This window comes from Scomber scombrus, chromosome 1 (genome assembly GCF_963691925.1).
Source record: "Scomber scombrus chromosome 1, fScoSco1.1, whole genome shotgun sequence".
Classification (NCBI taxonomy): domain Eukaryota; kingdom Metazoa; phylum Chordata; class Actinopteri; order Scombriformes; family Scombridae; genus Scomber; species Scomber scombrus.
In genome coordinates, this window is record NC_084970.1 from 28,394,026 (window position 1) to 28,411,391 (window position 17,366).

The following is a 17,366-nucleotide window of genomic DNA, read 5'->3' on the forward strand; positions in this document are numbered from 1 at the left end:
CATTCTGAAACAGAATGAAAAAAGGTGTTTGATTGTTCCTCTAATGGGGAAATGTGAGCTGAGTTTAGACCGACATGAGACAGATTGAACTTTACAACTACAGGTAGTGAGTATTTATACTCAAAAGATTTAGTGGAGTATTCCTTTAATTCCCTGAGGTTTTTGAGACCACAGTTTCAGCAGAGTAGCTTGGTTGTCTTTTAGAATTCATTTTTCTTTCTATTGTCTTTTCCACTGTGCTCAGCCTTTATTAAAAAATTGTTTGTTTCTTTTGTGTATTTTATCCACCCAGGCTTTTTGTGGAGATCCTGAACAGCTGCATGGACTGTGATGAGATTCAGTTCAAGGAGGATGGCAGCTGGGCCCCCATGAGGTCTAAGAAAGAAGTGCAGGAGGTTTCTTCTGCTTCTTATAACAACGGGCTGGACGGTGAGACGGGGCACGAGGAGTGAATGGGGAGGGGGTGGGGTGTGAGAAACAGAAAGGTTTCTTTTACAGAAAGGCAGTTTGAGAGGAGGCTGGAAGTAATTAAATAAGGATGAAAGAGACATGGTATGGAGAGAGAGAACGTGCATTAACATCCCCTCTCTGCTTTGTTTATGCATTGTCAGTTTTAATTTAGAGAGGCATCAATCATAATACCACTGAGTAAACTGCTTGTCTCCATAGTAACAAACATACTTAATTTCGTATGAGAGCAGGAGAAATGTGTGTGTGTGTTTGCTTTGCACAGTATTCAGCTCTCACGTGCGTGTGTCTTTGTTTTATAACGTGCAGTTTTAAAGAAAGTCAAAAACACACAAACACAAACCAGCTTGTCGCTGCTGCTCTACAGGTTCCTGTCGGACGTCCGCGGGCTCAGAACAGCGGAGCTCCTCGTCGTCCAGCCACGGCGGAAGCGATGGCAGCAACAAAGTGGAGGTGATCGACTTGACACTGGACAGCTCCTCAGAGGATGAAGAACAGGATTCGCCGCCTCCGCCGCCGCTGCCTCCTCCAGCCAAAAGAGCGTGTCCCTCGATGTCCCCGACTTCGCCACCCGCCATCAACAAAGGGTCAGATGAACACCCGCGATAGTGATTTCGTCTCCATTTGCTGTTTGTGTTTCATTAAATGTGGAAATGAGGCTCATTTAAGTTGGTGGCAAGGGTGGTTAAGTGTCTAGATATTAAATGATTCATGAGTGTTGCACTTGAATACACAAGTATCTTTCATCGTTTTGCATGAGCTACACTCACAGCAGACAGCAAGGAGAGAGCTGACGGAGAAATGTTGGTGTCTTGACTCCTTTTTGAAAGTTAAAATGTACAAATCTAGAAATGTGTGACTTTTGAAAAGAAAAAGACTAAATCTTTTTGCCTTTCTGCACCTAAGCTTCACAAACAGAGGATTAAAGTTCTGCCAATCATACTTTCACACATATATAAAATGTCAAAGTAAAAGTTACTTCCAAACCTCTGAGGATCAGGAAGATTCATTATCTGTGTGCTAACAAGTAAGTCTCATAAAAGATTTGAATCCAGGTCTTCTGAAACTTTAAGGGATGCATTTTCTGTCGAATTAATTGTGTTCATGTGTGTAGAAAGTGCTGCAGCTTCATTTGACTTTAATGAATTCCGTGACTGTTATTGTTCAAGGGTTTATGTGTGGAGCTCAGTGGAGGAGACGGCTCGCTCTGTGACTTACTTCTTAAATATGACATGAAATAAAAGCCTTAGTGAAGTGCTACTTGGTAAACCTCTTTGTCTGTTTCTACCTTCAGGGTGCTGAACCTGCACCATCAGGCCTCTCCTGTGAGCCGTACTCCCAGCATGCCAGCTGTGGACACCAGCTACATCCCTCCTGTCCCCCCACTTATCCAGGACTACAGACCCTACTACCACACCCCCAATGACCTCTCAGGTAATAACAAACACACACAGACACAAAATGATTATTAAAAATAAAGCTACAACATGCAATACCTGCACCCAGGACACTGGAAGGAACTGAGCTCTTCCGTTGCATGTACCAGGAACTTACTAGCGTTCTTACAGCAGTTAATACTAGCGTGTAGCCTCGGCACAAGAGGGGTAATAAACCAGTAGTGTGTTGTTGATTGACAGCCATGAGCTCAGACCCCCGACTTTAACCTTCTCTGATTGTGTAGAAGGGCAAGACCTGCTTAAAAACTGCATAAGGGGTATCCCTGTACTGCTGCTGCCAGATTGTTCAATGAGTCTGGGGTCTCATAAGCCTTTAATAATACCTCCTCACATTAAGATATACAATGGAGCGTATTTAAACAAAAAATATAAGAAAAAGCATACAAAATGTAGCTTTAAGTGCCATTCAGTGTTATTGTGCAGCCATAAAAATGTTGACATATAGCTTCAATAAAGAGTTGAAAACATGACGTGATATTTTCATACTTTAATAGAAATCTCTTTTCTACATTAGTCTTGAATCTAAGGAGGAATTTGACAGGAAAACAATTCAAAAATAATCTGAGAATATCAGTTAACTAGAGTTGTGGTGCTTAGTTGGTCAATGAATTACCTGATTGACAGAAAAATAATGGCCAACTTTTTTTATAATCAATTATTTGTTTTATAGTAATTAAAAAATAAAGAAGAAAATTGCTAAAATTATTTTATTCCAGCTTCTCAAATCAATATAGTATAAAGGAATATTTTCAGTTTTCTTTAGTCTTCACTGAGAGTAAATGTCTTCATGTTGTTCACTGTAAGCTGGGACAGTACGACAACAGCTTGGGGTTTGGGCAATAATGATCAATACTTTTTTTTCATCTCTGATACTGATTTTTGTTGATATTCACTATTGGCTCTGCTTGTACTTGATTTCCAGAGTTGAACTTCTTTTCTTTTCTTCAAGGCGACAATCATCAGGTACGTACAACAGTCTGTCATGTTGTGTGGAAATTCTTGGAGATGCTGAAACACTTCTTCATGATAGTTGATGTATGAACATATTACAGTCTCTGTCTGCTTAAGGGCTACAGTGAAACTGGAAAAGAGAGTGTGATGATGGTTCATTTCATAATAATTAAAGCGCTCCAACTCTGTGCTTCGACAAAATCTCTCTTGTGCTTACCAAGAAGACAAAGCAACCGCCCTGCACTTAGTGTTCCTAAATACAAAATACCATTGCAGCAGTAAACATAGAAGTGATGAAAGTTCCCTCATGCAGAGTCAACCACTTACAAATTTAAAAAACAGATTTGAAACCTGGTAATTTGTGGAATTTCCCATAAAAAGTCACAGAACCTCCTGGTACATAGTGTACCTGTTTTAGTGTCTACTAGTGAGTATTAAATATCTTCCTCCCTGTCTGTCTCTGTCTCTCTGGGCTATTTAAGTAGACACGTTTGACAAGCAGTGGTTGTTGCTGCCTGGTTGAATTCACTGAGGCGGCCGAACAAGGACACAGACATCTCTTGATTTCTGATATCATCATCTTTCATTCAGCTCTGTTCTGTCATTTAAAAGTTTATATATTAAATATTTTCTCTCTTACCTCACTTGGTAAAAGTATAAAACTGTGAGGAAGCGTGAGGTCTGAAATATCTCACTGTGAGATTTCTGCTGCCTCACCAGAACAGTGAAACTTTAGCATTGCAAAATTGCATTTAAAAAATTCAAAGGCAACTTTATATTTCAGAACCAATACCGCTGTTGGTTATTAATATAATCCACAGACCTCAATGTGAACGGTTTCTCTCTTTTTTTGGCTGCTATGAAGACTGCAGGCAGTGTTTTCTGTCGATTAACTGGGACATTGCTGCTGGAAAGACGCTGCTGTTGAATTTTTTAAATGTCATTTTTCAAAGCAGTGAGCCACAGTAACGGGGGGAGGCAGATCAGAGGTGGATATCTAAAAACCCAGGGCAGATAAAACCAAAACTGCACCGCTAGATATTAAGATTACATTTTCTTGAGAAAGTTGACCAAAACAGTCTTTTTTTCTACTTTATTTTTATTGGTATTATGAGACAACAGCGTAGGTTGTTATGGGCAACATAGCTTGCACAGAACAGGGTCTTTCAATGATATAATCATCTTATAGGCACATATAGGGTTTTACATTCATCATATAATATAGTGGTCTTACGGTAAAAGTCAGTTTCTCCATATACTGTATTTTATTGATAGTTGCAGTCCAGTTATCCTTTAGTGCAGCTATTTCTGTGTGATGGGTTTCTTTCTTACAGCAAAAGGTATTTTATAGATTTTCTTCCTGAGCCGTGAGTTGGTCTGGGATTTTGCCCAGGTATAAAGTGACAAAGAGCAACATTTCTATTCCAAAACTTAATCTTATTTCTTTAGCAATCTCTTGCCAATATGAAAAAGTTCAAGGGAAAGGCCAAAATAAGAAATCTCTTAAATATCTCTCGAGGTACGATGTTTAAATTGTTCTGCAGTGTCATCTTTGACGCTGTCAGGAGTTAATAGCCTGACTGCTGCTGCTTATATCTCATCCTAGATAGGTTTGTTAAAAAATATATTTATTAATACACAGGAGCCGAGGAGGGAATGAGATTAGATTAGATTGGATTCGATAGATAGATAGATAGATAGATAGATAGATAGATAGATAGATAGATAGATAGATAGATAGATAGATAGATAGATAGATAGTTAGATAGATAGATAGATAGATAGATAGATAGATAGATAGATAGATAGATAGATAGATAGATAGATAGATAGATAGATAGATAGAGGTTCGTCAGCACCACAAACTTTATTTTTCCATCATTTTCTATGTTATTGTTTTATTTTATTCTTATTAACTCAGCCACCATCTCAGCATGATTTTAGAAATTTGATGACATATTTTTCTAAAATGCTGACATGACAACTCACTACCTGCAGTAGATGAAAGATTTAAGTGCTAAAGTGTTTTGTGAATCATTCTAAGGCCAAAAACAGAGAGTTTCCCCGACTTCGATCAGTCAGGAGCTACTTTTAGCATCCGTTGTTTTGTGAATTGAGCCCCTGGTAACTCTATCAGCCTCTGAATGTGAGCTCACGCCTGACTAACACTTCCTCCTCTCCTCTGCTTCCCTCACACTTCAGCATTACAACATGGTGATGGCAGCAGCGGCGGCCGCCTCGGCCTCAGACGACCACGAGCTGCTTCTCAACCGCTTCCTGCCCTACAGCACCTCCTCCTCCTCAGCGTCCTCGCAGCTGTTCCTCGACCAGTCAGGAGCGTCTTCGGCGACTTCGCTGACCGCGCCGACCAACGGGGCCAGTAACTCGGGCAGCAGCAGCAGCCTGGTTTCATCCAGCAGCCTCCGTGACACTCACTCCTCATCCTCGCACTCGGGCTCACACTCCTCACACACACACCCCGGGGTGGTGGCCAGCCGAAGCAGCACTGAAGCAGCGGTGGCAGCTATTTACGGCGGGATACCTGACGTTATATCGTTGGACTGACTCTCGTTGGGTTCAGCTACGATCCAGTAACGAACCCAATGACAAACTTTTTGACTGCAGGGTAATAGTTTGATCCAGCAACTAGACTGGCCCAAGTCATCAAACTCAGAACGTTTGCAGAGTTGTAATGACTAGAAGAGCACTAACATTGTGAGCAGGTAACGGGCCTTCACTAGACTGACCTGAGAACAGCACTGAGTCATCACGTAAAGGGGTCAGCTGCAGAGGACGTGTTGGTAAACTGGCCTCAGATCAAAAAGCTGTTTCAGCATAAGGAGCTTTATCAATGACTCACACTGGTACCAACCTGGCACAAACAGCAAAGACACGCTACCTGAGCAAAAACACAAAGGACGAAGGCTCTTTTTTATGAAAATGAGGAGTGGCACCGTGTACAGAGAACAAAATATATTTTCCTCTTTTACTTTTGTATGTTAAATCGGGACATTTTCAGTCTAGTGAGCTGCTTCAATCGCTGTTTTTAAGTGGAGGACTGAGGTTGGGTTTTTTTTCCACAGAAGCTTATACATATGCTTTTGCCATGTACAATTTGGTTATCTTATTCTTCTCTTTTAGCTATATCCTGTTTAAATTTTCCTTCGCATCCGTTCTCCAATATGAACTTTAATTTCTCTCTTTCTCTTGCTCAAGCTCATTTTTAAACACATGATGTATTATTTCTCAATGTAAACTTTTCAGATTTACAGTTTATTCATGTACTAATAATTTTATTATGCTTTTAAGTTATGTATAATATTTAAACAATATACACATATATATATAGAAATATATATGCATTCCCTTACACCTTCAGGTTACTGCTATGGGGAATGTGTAGTTGGAAATTAGCCATTTCTGGTTTTTCATTTTCACTTGATTTTCAACTCCTTTTAAAGACTCGGTAAACAGCATTTAGAAAAATTGAGAGTTTTTTGGAGCTTTAAGCTATTTATACTTGCCAATTGAGAGTTTAGAGCTGGAATAATGTCTTTTAGTTTTCTTTTTTGCACAATGCCAAAAATAACATATGGTACCTATGAAAATTATCACAATGATCAGAGTGCAGTTGAATCTGTGTGCCACAGGGTTTTCAGTGAAGTGTCTATTTCTTCTTCTTTGGTTTCAGCTGGTATTTATTCAGACACCTAAACGGTGTCCTTTTAGAAGCTCTTGTCCTCTCAGTTTCTTTCTCTTTCTCTTTGTTTTGTTTTGTATGTTTTTGCTTGACTGTTCAAAAGGAATCAACTAATTTCCATGAAGGTCAAGCTGTTGTGTGGCAGTCTGTCTTAAAGAGACAAGCGTCCATGAGATGTGCCACAGCTCTGCTGGGGATAGTGACCAAGTTTAAACTAGTGCCTGTTTGTGTGCATGCTTCCCAGTGTGTTTGGGATGGAGAAGTATTTTCAGAGTCAAAAGAATGTCTTAAATGGTCACCCACAACCGCTGTCCCCTGTTCTTAAACATCAGCCGTTTCTATGTCTAAGCTTTTGGTAAAGACTTGACCCGTGACCGATATCGTTGTCTGTCTGGAGTTGTCTATAGGGAGTTATCTTTGGGATATGACTTGCGGAAAAGCGTGGCATCGTGTAAGCACGCTGTTCAGTGCCACAGAGAGAGATGGGGGGGGGGGGGGGGGGGATCTTAACCTGCCAACTTAGCTTGGGCACAATGCCAGCCGGTTTAAAAATACATGACCTGTCTGGAACTTAAGAAGCCTGCGAGCTTGTCAGTGTATAATGTTGAAAGCGAGGTGAAGATTTCGGGACACCTCGATGTTGTCAAACTAATGCAGGGTTTGCTCATGAATGTATTGAACATTTTCTGGCATCAGACAGTGGACACACGTTTAGTCTTTGCTTCCATTTCAGTCATTAGCATTTTGTATGGATCTACTGCAGTCATGTCACATTAGCGGTGACACACAGTAGACCTGAGACTCCTCCTACGCAGTCGAGCCCACCCTTCCTGCGGCCTGCGTGTCCTTGAAACTTTCCCGGAGTCCCCTCTTATCAGTCTCCCCTCGATGTTCCACTTCCAGACGTTCCAGACAGGCAGCTCACTTGAAAGCCTAATTAGCCCCACCATGATGAAATAATCACTTCTGACAGTAACCTCCATCCCCTGACAACCCCTTTTCTCTCCTTCAACTAACTGAGAGACTGTAGACAACCCAATATGTCCTCCACCCTTCCCCCCCTCTCTTTGCATCTTTAACTTTATTCCCTGTTCTTTTCATGGGAACCAACCCCCGGCTCTCTAAGCGACTCAATCATTTGCCGGAACAAGTCTTGTGTATTTCCTGTGTTGTGCAGTATTTTATTTATTTTGTATTCTTATTTCTATTATATATTATATTTTTGCAAATAGTTTGACCTCCGTGGGTGAACGTGTGAGTCACTGTCACTTGGGAGCTGTTGTAATATGATTTTATTTAATATACATTTTTATTTTCTTTGCCAGCAGCACGTTTTCTCACAAGGTACTGTCCAGTTAATTCATCATGAAAATATGTACGTATTTTCTTGGGAGCTGACTTTATAATAAGGGTACAAAACATATGCTTACGTAATGTTTAACTAATGCATGACTTGTGTGAGGATTTAATGCATTAATTATGTGTGTCGTGACTTCTTGTTGATGACTGTTAAGAAATTATGAAGCCACTGTGATTTAATGTGACTTGTAAACTCTTAATGGATCATGAATTAATTCTTAACTCATAGTGATTTACTACATTTAGTTTTAATTACATTATAACCTTCATTTAAACAGGTAGTCTCAATAAGATAAAGATTTCCTTTGCAGGAGAGACCCAGAGGAAATACAACAAAACAAAACCAGTCACACACAAGCACAAGCAGGCAACATCAGAAACAATCATAGATATGATTGTATTTGTCGCCAAATAAGTTGCAATCCAGTTACATAGAAAAGAGCATTTCTATCCTCCATGTCTGACCAGCCTCTCTGAAAGAACAATAATACCTTTACAGTTTGTAGCATCACTCAAAGGTCAACAGAAACTCAACTCTGAGAAATCTCAATTAATGTTGAGTCAATCATATTCCTGACAAAAAACATTATATGAAAATTGTTAAAGCCCTTTAAACTTGGTTTTCAAACGTATCATGCAGCAATCGAAGTTAAAGTTTGGGGAGAAAAACACTCTAAACTCTAAAAAACTCAGCTGATCGGCTTCATGAGGATTGTGTGGATGCAGTTTGATTGCAAATGATTAAAGCAACCCAAAACTCATCACACTCTGGTTCCCATATTGCTAAATCCAGATTGGTGCACATAAATATCTGACATTACCTTTTTCCAGCTGAGCCTTGCCCACCTCAAACCAGGGCGAGGATAAAGATAAAAAGTAATACAGAATCTTAAATGTGAAATTACAAAAACTGTTCTAACTTTAGCAGAAAATAAACAGCAAGAACCTGAGGAAAGCCTTCAAAATAATGTTGAAAAATGTTTCAGCAACCTAAATCATTTCTTAACACATAACACCTAACACATAACACATTTTCTTCTTCAATTATCAAAAGACTTAGTGATTAACTGTCTGCCGGTCGACTAATCATTGCAGCCCTCAACTTTAACATCTTTTTAATGGTGAACAACAAGAATTCATGATCCATCCTGCACTGAATCAACCTGATAGATGCTTCAGTTAAACATGTTTTTGCACCCTTATTATCAAAGTGATGACTTGATGTACTGATGAATCCTTTAGTTTCCAAATCATGTTAGTTTGAATATTAATCACATGTATTTGGATACTTGACTAGGTGGTCACAGTTAATGAATGCATTTGATCACGATTTAATTTATTTAAACTTATTCTTTCCTCACGAGTGTCACGAGACGGTGCATCAGATTACACACATATGTGTGCTGATGACAGATGAAGTGAGATCAGACCGTGTTGAATGTGTTTCTGTTGAAGGGCTCTACATAACGGGGTCTACATGGGTTGACCGAAAAATTCACATCCTCCCCTTCAACCTGTTCCATGATGTTAAGTGTTCATAGCACCATACTGTGCTTCACAATTGTTAGTTTTCTAAAGGAGAGGCAGCCATTGTTTAGCTGTTTTCTTCCTTTCACTGTCGTTCTCTAAGAAAATGTCAGATTGCATGCAGGGATGGAAAAGCACAGGGCAGTCGCCATCTCAAACTCTCTCCTTCAGTCACACACACGTGTGAACACACACGTACTATAGTTACAGGATTTTTGCGGCAGCTTGTGTGCTGCTCAATTCGAACTCTGTGAGGACACTTAGCCAAAGTCAGCATCTGCACAGAGTTAAGTGAATGGAATAAGGCCACTATTAGCAGTAGTTACTATTAGCAGTGTTTTCACAGACAACTTCGACAAGAAACTCAACTCTGGCTGTCATGATGTCTCGCCTGAAATAAAAGGGAAAAGTCAACAATGTGTATATTATGTCTGTATGGAAAACTGAGAATTCAGATCCAAACGTGGGTGTTTGATGTCCGTTTGTATGCTTTTTGTGTGTCAATTCAGAGCTGAGAGAATAAATTAATTTATATATTTTTTAGAAAATGAAAGCTGTACTATTAAAAAAAAGGACTGTGGCCAATAAAGAGTCTCAAACAACTGAAATAATAATCACAAAGTCAGACTCGAGTCGACATCTGCACTCACTGCCTTAAAACATTCACAGGTTCTGTTTCACGGCTCCAATCCGAGAAAATCATGAAAGGCTTTTCAAGGAGGGCAAGGAGAAGACGGTGTACAGTAGACCCTTGTCAGTTTGTACAAATATACCAAGTGAAAAAAAATATTTATTACCTGCATTGGAAGAAATTGTTTACTTATTGAATGTTACCTGTTTATGTAGAAAAGTTTAGATGTAATAAAATGCATTCTGTTATTTCTCTCTCTCTGTGTGTGTGTATGTTTGTGTGTTTGCACTTTTTTTCATTTTGTAGCTGGATTTTGCAGGTGTAAGATTTAACCAGAGCCTGTTATACTTAAATTTGAACACTTGGTGGCAGCAGCGAGTCGTTTTGTTCTCTTGCTGAGACGCCCCAAAACCAATTACGCACGCTTTGTCAACTCTAATCGGTGCCTGCCTACCTTGACACAATCTATACTTAACAGAAACATTTTACATTATTAATTAGATGTTTATTTTTGGATTCAAAGTGATGGGGAATACTTATCATGGCATCATGGGGGGGACCCGTTACGCACAAAGCAGATGGACACATCAAAGCTATTATGTTCGCCAATGAACACCTCACCCCACCCATGGAGGGTGAAGCAGTCCTTTCATACTGTCAGAGCTGAGAACAGTGATGTTGGATGGTGATGCGTCTTGGAGGGCAGAGGAGAGGAGGGGAGATGACAGGAGGGTGGGGTGGATACAGACGAAGGAGTTGGCATGGCATCATTTTCTTATCATTCATTTGGCACTCCAACATTGAGCCTTATTTGTACAGAAATGCGTTTGTCTAGGTCACCAGCATCCTGATTATCATTTTTTAAATATTATTTATTAACAAGTTAAACTGATAACATGAATGAAGACAATGAGAGCGTTTGTTTGAACAGGTCCCAGAGCGAGCTGGACCGCTTCAGCAACCTGGAGGACATTGACGTGACCGCAGACGGGAGCCCGATCTTGAGATTTCTCATTTGTCTTGTTTATTCTGTTGTCTGCGCTGCAGGTCTGGTGGGGAACCTTTTGGTCATCTTCTTCATTAAGGTCAAACAAGACAGGAAGAAGTCCAGATTGAACTTCTTCGTGCTTAATTTGGCAGTGACGGACCTCCAGTTCGTGCTCACTTTGCCCTTCTGGGCAGTGGATACCGTGCTGGACTTCAGCTGGCCGTTTGGAGACGCCATGTGCAAAATCATTCTCTCGGTCACCGTGATGAACATGTACGCCAGCGTTTTTTTTCTCACTGCCATGAGTGTGACCCGCTACTGGTCAGTTGCATCTGCTCTGAACAACAGAACCGTGCAGAAATCTTGTTCCACCAAATGGGTCTGCGCAATCATTTGGATACTGGCGACTCTGGCGACTGCGCCAACGTCGATCTTCTCAACTGTCAGCAACGTAACTGGAGAAAAACTCTGTTTGCTGAGGTTTCCTGGTGGACAGTACTGGTTAGCAGTTTATCACATACAGAAAATACTTGTTGGCTTTGTATTGCCAATGTCCATCGTGTCTATCAGCTACATTATGCTGCTGCGTTTCATCCGCATTCGGAGTATGAAAACAAGCAACCCCAAACGGAGATCGCAAGTTACAAAATCTATCACCATCGTCGTGCTGTCCTTCTTTCTTTGCTGGATGCCAAACCAAGCCATCACCCTTTGGAGTGTGCTGGTCAAACTGAATGTAGCCAACTGGGACAGAGCGTATTACTTGGTCCACACCTATGTGTTCCCACTGACCGTCTGCCTGGCGCACACTAACAGCTGCCTGAACCCCTTCATTTACTGCCTCATGAGGAAAGAGTTCAGGGACAAGCTGAGGGGTCTGATACACAGAGGATAGTGTTTGGTGATAGTTGTGAATGAGTCGACAGGGAGCGAAATGCGTCGACAAACTGTCACCAAAGCGCACCGAGGGCGCACGGCAAAAAAGGCACGCAGTGAGAGAGTAGAGGTGACAGAAACCACAACGAGGACAAGCGACATCATTTTAAGACACTCTGCACTCTGAACAGATTCTGCTCGAAAATTGTGACTTTCATCCACGCTTTTTGTCTGTAAATGCTTGCGTAATGTGGCTAATGTCTATAGAGAAACCACGTCCGCTGCTTTAGAGCTGTAAGAAACTGGTACCGCTTACTTTATGACCTTCGTGGCATTGCTTGCTAAATTATTAGTAGTGATGTTTCTCTTGTCCACAACCTAAATGGCTAAGTGCGTAATTGCGCATGACATTTACCTAGACATTAGTGTATGCGCATTATTGAACAGACAAAAAGTAGCTCCGAGCGCTTTTTTACATCCATCTGTTAATGTCTTATATGATAATGTAGTGTATGGTGCCTGTTCTTAGAAGACAATCATGGATGCCAACTTCACCTCATCACTTGGGAATTCAGTCACAGGTCATGTGTTCAAGCTTGGTGTGCCAAAATTTAAAAGTATGAAAACAAAATGTATGAATAATGATTGTTGTAAATACGCTAAATAAAACTGTATCCACTATTTGTGATAAGATAATAAAACTGGAAAAGTGGAAAGAAAAACTGCATCCCCCAAAATAATAACTGATTGTGCACAGGTGTGATGATAATTCAGTCGTATTATATTTAAAACAGTAAGGGAGGTCTCTGTTTAGAGTCAAAGTTGGTGAATGAACCAGACTTTATTATGGATTTTCTAAACAATCAATCAAGTTCATTTGTCATATGTAATAATATGAGGTACTTTTTTACTCGCGTTGTTGAGAGGACTCCAATGTATCACTTAACAGAGATGTGAAAGAAATGAGTGGGTTTGTGAGCTGGTGTGCACCCACACACACAGCTGGATGTCATGTGGAGACATTGATATCAAACTCTACTTTTGTCTGACAGGATTGACAGAGGCTGTGGTTTTGTATTAAACTGAACTGAACATGAAAAGGTGAAACAGCACCAGAAAACCAATTAACATTTTATTCACACAAGCATTTAAAAGAGCCGTCAATCGTGTTATATATTAATGTGTACTGAAGTAGTTATTTATTTCTTGGCTGAGTTTGCACTGATGCCTTTTCTAATCCAATCAGGTTAATAAAAATAACAATTTGCAACATCATCACATTTGAATAGTGACTAATATATAGCCAGAAGTTTAATTGTGTTCATTAAACAGCCTTCCTTAATGTACCTGTCCCAAAATAAACATTTGTTTATGATTTTGGGGTAAACCATATGATTTTTTACATCATTTTTCCAGGCAGTTTATCCAACAAATCCAAAACTCTTTCCTATAGATAACTATTAAAGGCCCCCTCCAATCAGATACATGTTTAGAAGGCTGTTTTCACATTCCTCTACTGAAGTATCACAACTAGTAACCAGCTGTTAAACTTTAGAAAAGAAGAGTTGTAAGCAGTTCTACCAAAGACACATCTCCCCTCTAAACTTCTCAGATGGTGTTATGGTTGTATTTATTTTAATAACAATTTGAGCCCCAGAGAGGTAAATGGATCCAATATTTCAATAAAAAAAGTAAACTTCACTGTTAAATCTTAAGTCTCCAGGCCTAGTTTTATCTCTAATTAAATCAGGATACCCAGAAGTTATAAATCTGTGAGTCGTATTCCCTCTAAACTATTAATGTATGAACAGAACAAAGAAAGATAGAATATCCCTATGTTTAGTGAGGCTGAGGATAACCAAGACTGTGGATGCATTAATGATGAGAATCTTATTTACTTTAATAATTAATCTTATTTACTGCCAGTATTTCAGTCAAATAAATAATTGTTTGAGGCTCACACTGGTAAAACTTTAAAGAAAAGACTTAAAAATGAATAACAACAAGTACTTTTACTTTTTATACTTTAGGGGAGTGTAGCTGATAATACCTCTGTACTTTTACTTGAATAGGATCTTAAATGTCAGACTTTTACTTGTAACAGAGTAATTTTACATTACAATACTGCTACTTTTACTTAAGTAAAGGATCTTCTTCCACCACTGTCCTTTGTAAAGAAAAAAAAAACATCCACCATCCATCATCCATGCTGCTCTGTACATCTTTGATGGCATTAAGTGGCCTTTTGGATCCTGTGTTTGAATGTACACTCCAGATCAGAGCCAATGCCAACACTATCACTTTAGTTTTTACAACAAGAGAAATATTTATTTGTTTTTAAACAGATTTTTGTAGTAAAGCCGTTTTTCATTGTTTCTCTCAAAATAATCACCTCATGACCTCTCAGATTTATCTTCCCTAGATTTAGAATCACTGGACCAAACTGGCACCACCTTACACAATAATGCAGAACCACTTTTGAAATTTTAAGAACATTTTGCTGATAATATTTATGTTGATATGAATGCAGAACTTTTCACGTTTACTTCAGTGTGAAAAATATTTGAGTATTTCTTCCACCACTCGCAGGACAAAATGTAGGCTTGGTAAAACATAAAGATTGGTGCATATTTCCCTAAAGTTGGGTTCGGAATAGGATTCTGTGAAATACTGGCCTGCATCTACATCTTTTTCTCATCATGCAATTTTCTATCAAGCCTCGAAGAAAACAAATCTTTTGAGATTTTGGAAGGTGTAACCTCAGTGCTGGTCTGGGCTTTAATCATGAAGTCGTACTGTTGGTTTTGAAATGTTTCTCCCAGCACTCGAGCACTTAGCACAATGTGGTGATTTTGGAGAAAGCAGAGACCTTAAAAGCATTTAACATGCCTCCTTTCAGAACACTGAAATGTTTCTCTGTACTCTGTACCTTAAAAAAAGAATTATAGTACCACTCAAAAGTGTGGACTGACTTTCTCATTTAAGGACGGCGTGTCCAGACTTTTGACTGGTACTGTCTTTCAAGAAACTTTCAAGAAAACAAGGACTGAAACCATTATTGTATAAACAGCACTTTAATCAACGCCAGTCATTTCTAGCAGTTATAGACATACAGTACATAAATAGAGTTACTCTTGCGTGGCGCATCGAGTGTTTCATTCCATTATATCAACCTCTTGAATTGCATTATTATTGTTAATAAACCTGCAGCAGGGGAAAAAAAAGATGAAAACCATTATGACCAAAGAAAAAGACGAGAAACAGCTTCCAACCATGCCAGTAATGTTAAAATAGCTGTTCCTGCATCTGTATCAATTTCTATCAGTAATTATGACACTGTCTCCTTCTTTCCTGCAATGCATTTATAATTTCTGAGAAACCACTTTAACCCTTAAACAGGCAGGAGTGGAAAATGAGATGTGAAAATGATTCTTTTTATTTAGTTTGATGTTACTAGTTATCTCATTTGCACCTAAGTAAACATCTCCACATTTTTTTATTAGTTGTATATCCACCAGGATACGTTGCCCCTATAAAGGTATAAAAATGTATATGTATGTATCTCCTGGTGCCAATGCCTGTTTAAGGGAAAAAAAGAGGACGTGCCATTAGCTGTTAGAGGTGTAGCTAGTTTTAGATAGTTAAGACCAGATGTTCCTAACATAAGGCCAAGCAATAATTGTGTGTTCCTTTAACAATGTATTCTGTTTTAAAAGCCTGTTATGTGACCCTAAAAGGAGACACTTTTTGTATGTGCAGAAAAATGAACAATGATCCTTCCAAACAGCAAACAGAGAGAGAAAGTTATGTTTCTGAAAACCTATATTATGTGGTTATTTCAGAGATAAAGTAACAATGCAATGGAAAGAAAGAGCAAAGTATCAATCAGATGATCTGCACAATAGCAGACGTATGAACTGTTAAATCACAAGTGTTCAACTTTCAGCAAAAAGGTTTTTAAGCCACATCATTCCAGGTGAAACTCGGTTTGACTGTGAAAATATTTCACTCCTCTCTCTCTTGGTTGAGCGTTGTTCTTATAGCTGCTTTTAGCAATACTTCACTTGCCTGACAGCGGCTCAGAAATGTCATCAAACTCAAGACCTGTTGGCCTTGGCATCTTCTATAAGCTGTGTTGTGTTTATATTTTCTATATTTGACAGTATTTTGCTGAAATGACGTCTTGTGTGCTTTGTTTAGTATAACTAATGTTGGTTTTTTGTCTCATAACCGACTGATGACACTTTCCATCCCTGTCCTGTCTCCATTAGTCGCTGTGTGTCCTGTAGATGTTTAATGATTTCTCCTGCTCAAGTAGGTTTTGGACAGATATACAACCATTTATTTTGTTATATTTGCAAGGAAATATATATGACCCCTAGACATAAATTTGAATGTAACCCCATAACTCCTTGTGTTTTATTGTAAATGTCATTCTCTTAATGGTACATTTATCATTTTTCACAGAGCAACATTTTTTTTCAAAAATCTTCCCATAATATGATCAAATTTGATATAAACTCCTTAAGTCTAACCACAAATAAAATGTGTGTGCACATTAATAAGAAGAATTGATTGGCAAGCCCCCTTAATGTTTTGTATGTATTTTGCTTGTATTTAATTTATATATACAGTACCAATCAAATGTTTAGACACACGTTCTCATTCAAGAGCATTTTACTGTTTACTGATACATATTAATATTTCTTTTTCTTTTTATGTGTATTTGTATATTCAGTTAAATTCAAAAATCTATTTAAAAATATACAGCATACATGTAATAATTCAGTTACATTATTTAATGTTAACAAAAAGTCACTAAGAGAGAGGCAGTAAAACACTTTTGCAGGTTTTTATTGTTTGTCAACAGGTTGTCTGTTTCTCTCTTTGTAAAGCAGGATTTGAAAATGGTACCAGTCTAAGAAATGCCTTAAATATATTTTTGACATTTTATAATCGTCCCCTGCCTGTTCTCATGCAGGCCCTCATTAGTAACCACTCCAAGATAACTCCACCAACTGTATATTTTCCATTTTAACTTTCTATTCATACCCAGCCACAGATAAACATATTTTGAAGGGTTGAAGCTGCACTCTGGGGAGGTGAGGGGGAGAAAGCTGCAGCTGGTTGGGACTCAGTGAGGTTTTTAGTACCTTATTTATAAATGATCACAGTAGATTAAACCGCTCCTTCATCTGAACCTTTATTGTCTACCTTCCCTTAAAGAAAAGACAAATGACATTTCTGCTTGAATCTTAAGCCAGCCTGTTGTTGTAAACCAGTGGATTGGACTTAATATGTGGTGTCAACTATAATGATAAATAGTCATTTGATTGGTGCATTTGGATTTGTCATGCTCAAATTGACACGACAATGTCAAAACTCTCTAAGTTTTGAGTTCATGAGAAA

At 38.9% G+C, this 17,366-nt stretch overlaps 2 protein-coding genes across 5 annotated transcripts in view; both read left to right on the forward strand.

Moving 5' to 3' along the window:
• The window catches only part of LOC133985311 (E3 SUMO-protein ligase PIAS1-like), a 58,299-nt gene extending 51,230 nt beyond the window's left edge, over positions 1-7,069 (forward strand). For all 4 annotated transcript variants that reach the window (XM_062424916.1, XM_062424933.1, XM_062424908.1 and 1 more), the window contains exons 9-13: positions 293-429; positions 836-1,055; positions 1,763-1,902; positions 2,848-2,888; positions 5,079-7,069. In XM_062424916.1, the coding sequence (XP_062280900.1) occupies positions 293-429; positions 836-1,055; positions 1,763-1,902; positions 2,848-2,888; positions 5,079-5,441 (901 nt within the window). In that variant the 3' untranslated portion in view covers positions 5,442-7,069. The remainder of the gene's footprint in view (positions 1-292; positions 430-835; positions 1,056-1,762; positions 1,903-2,847; positions 2,889-5,078) is intronic.
• Positions 7,070-10,989: 3,920 nt separating this feature from the next.
• LOC133993845 (relaxin-3 receptor 1-like) lies at positions 10,990-11,976 on the forward strand. Its single transcript, XM_062432983.1, has one exon. It carries the CDS (start codon positions 10,990-10,992, stop codon positions 11,974-11,976), a length of 987 nt encoding a protein of 328 aa, XP_062288967.1.
• The last annotated feature ends 5,390 nt before the right edge of the window (positions 11,977-17,366 follow it).

What these genes read in the sequence shown, in the direction of transcription:
- LOC133993845 (XM_062432983.1), top strand. Translation starts at nt 10,990, where the DNA reads ATGAATGAAGACAATGAGAGCGTTTGTTTGAACAGGTCCCAGAGCGAG.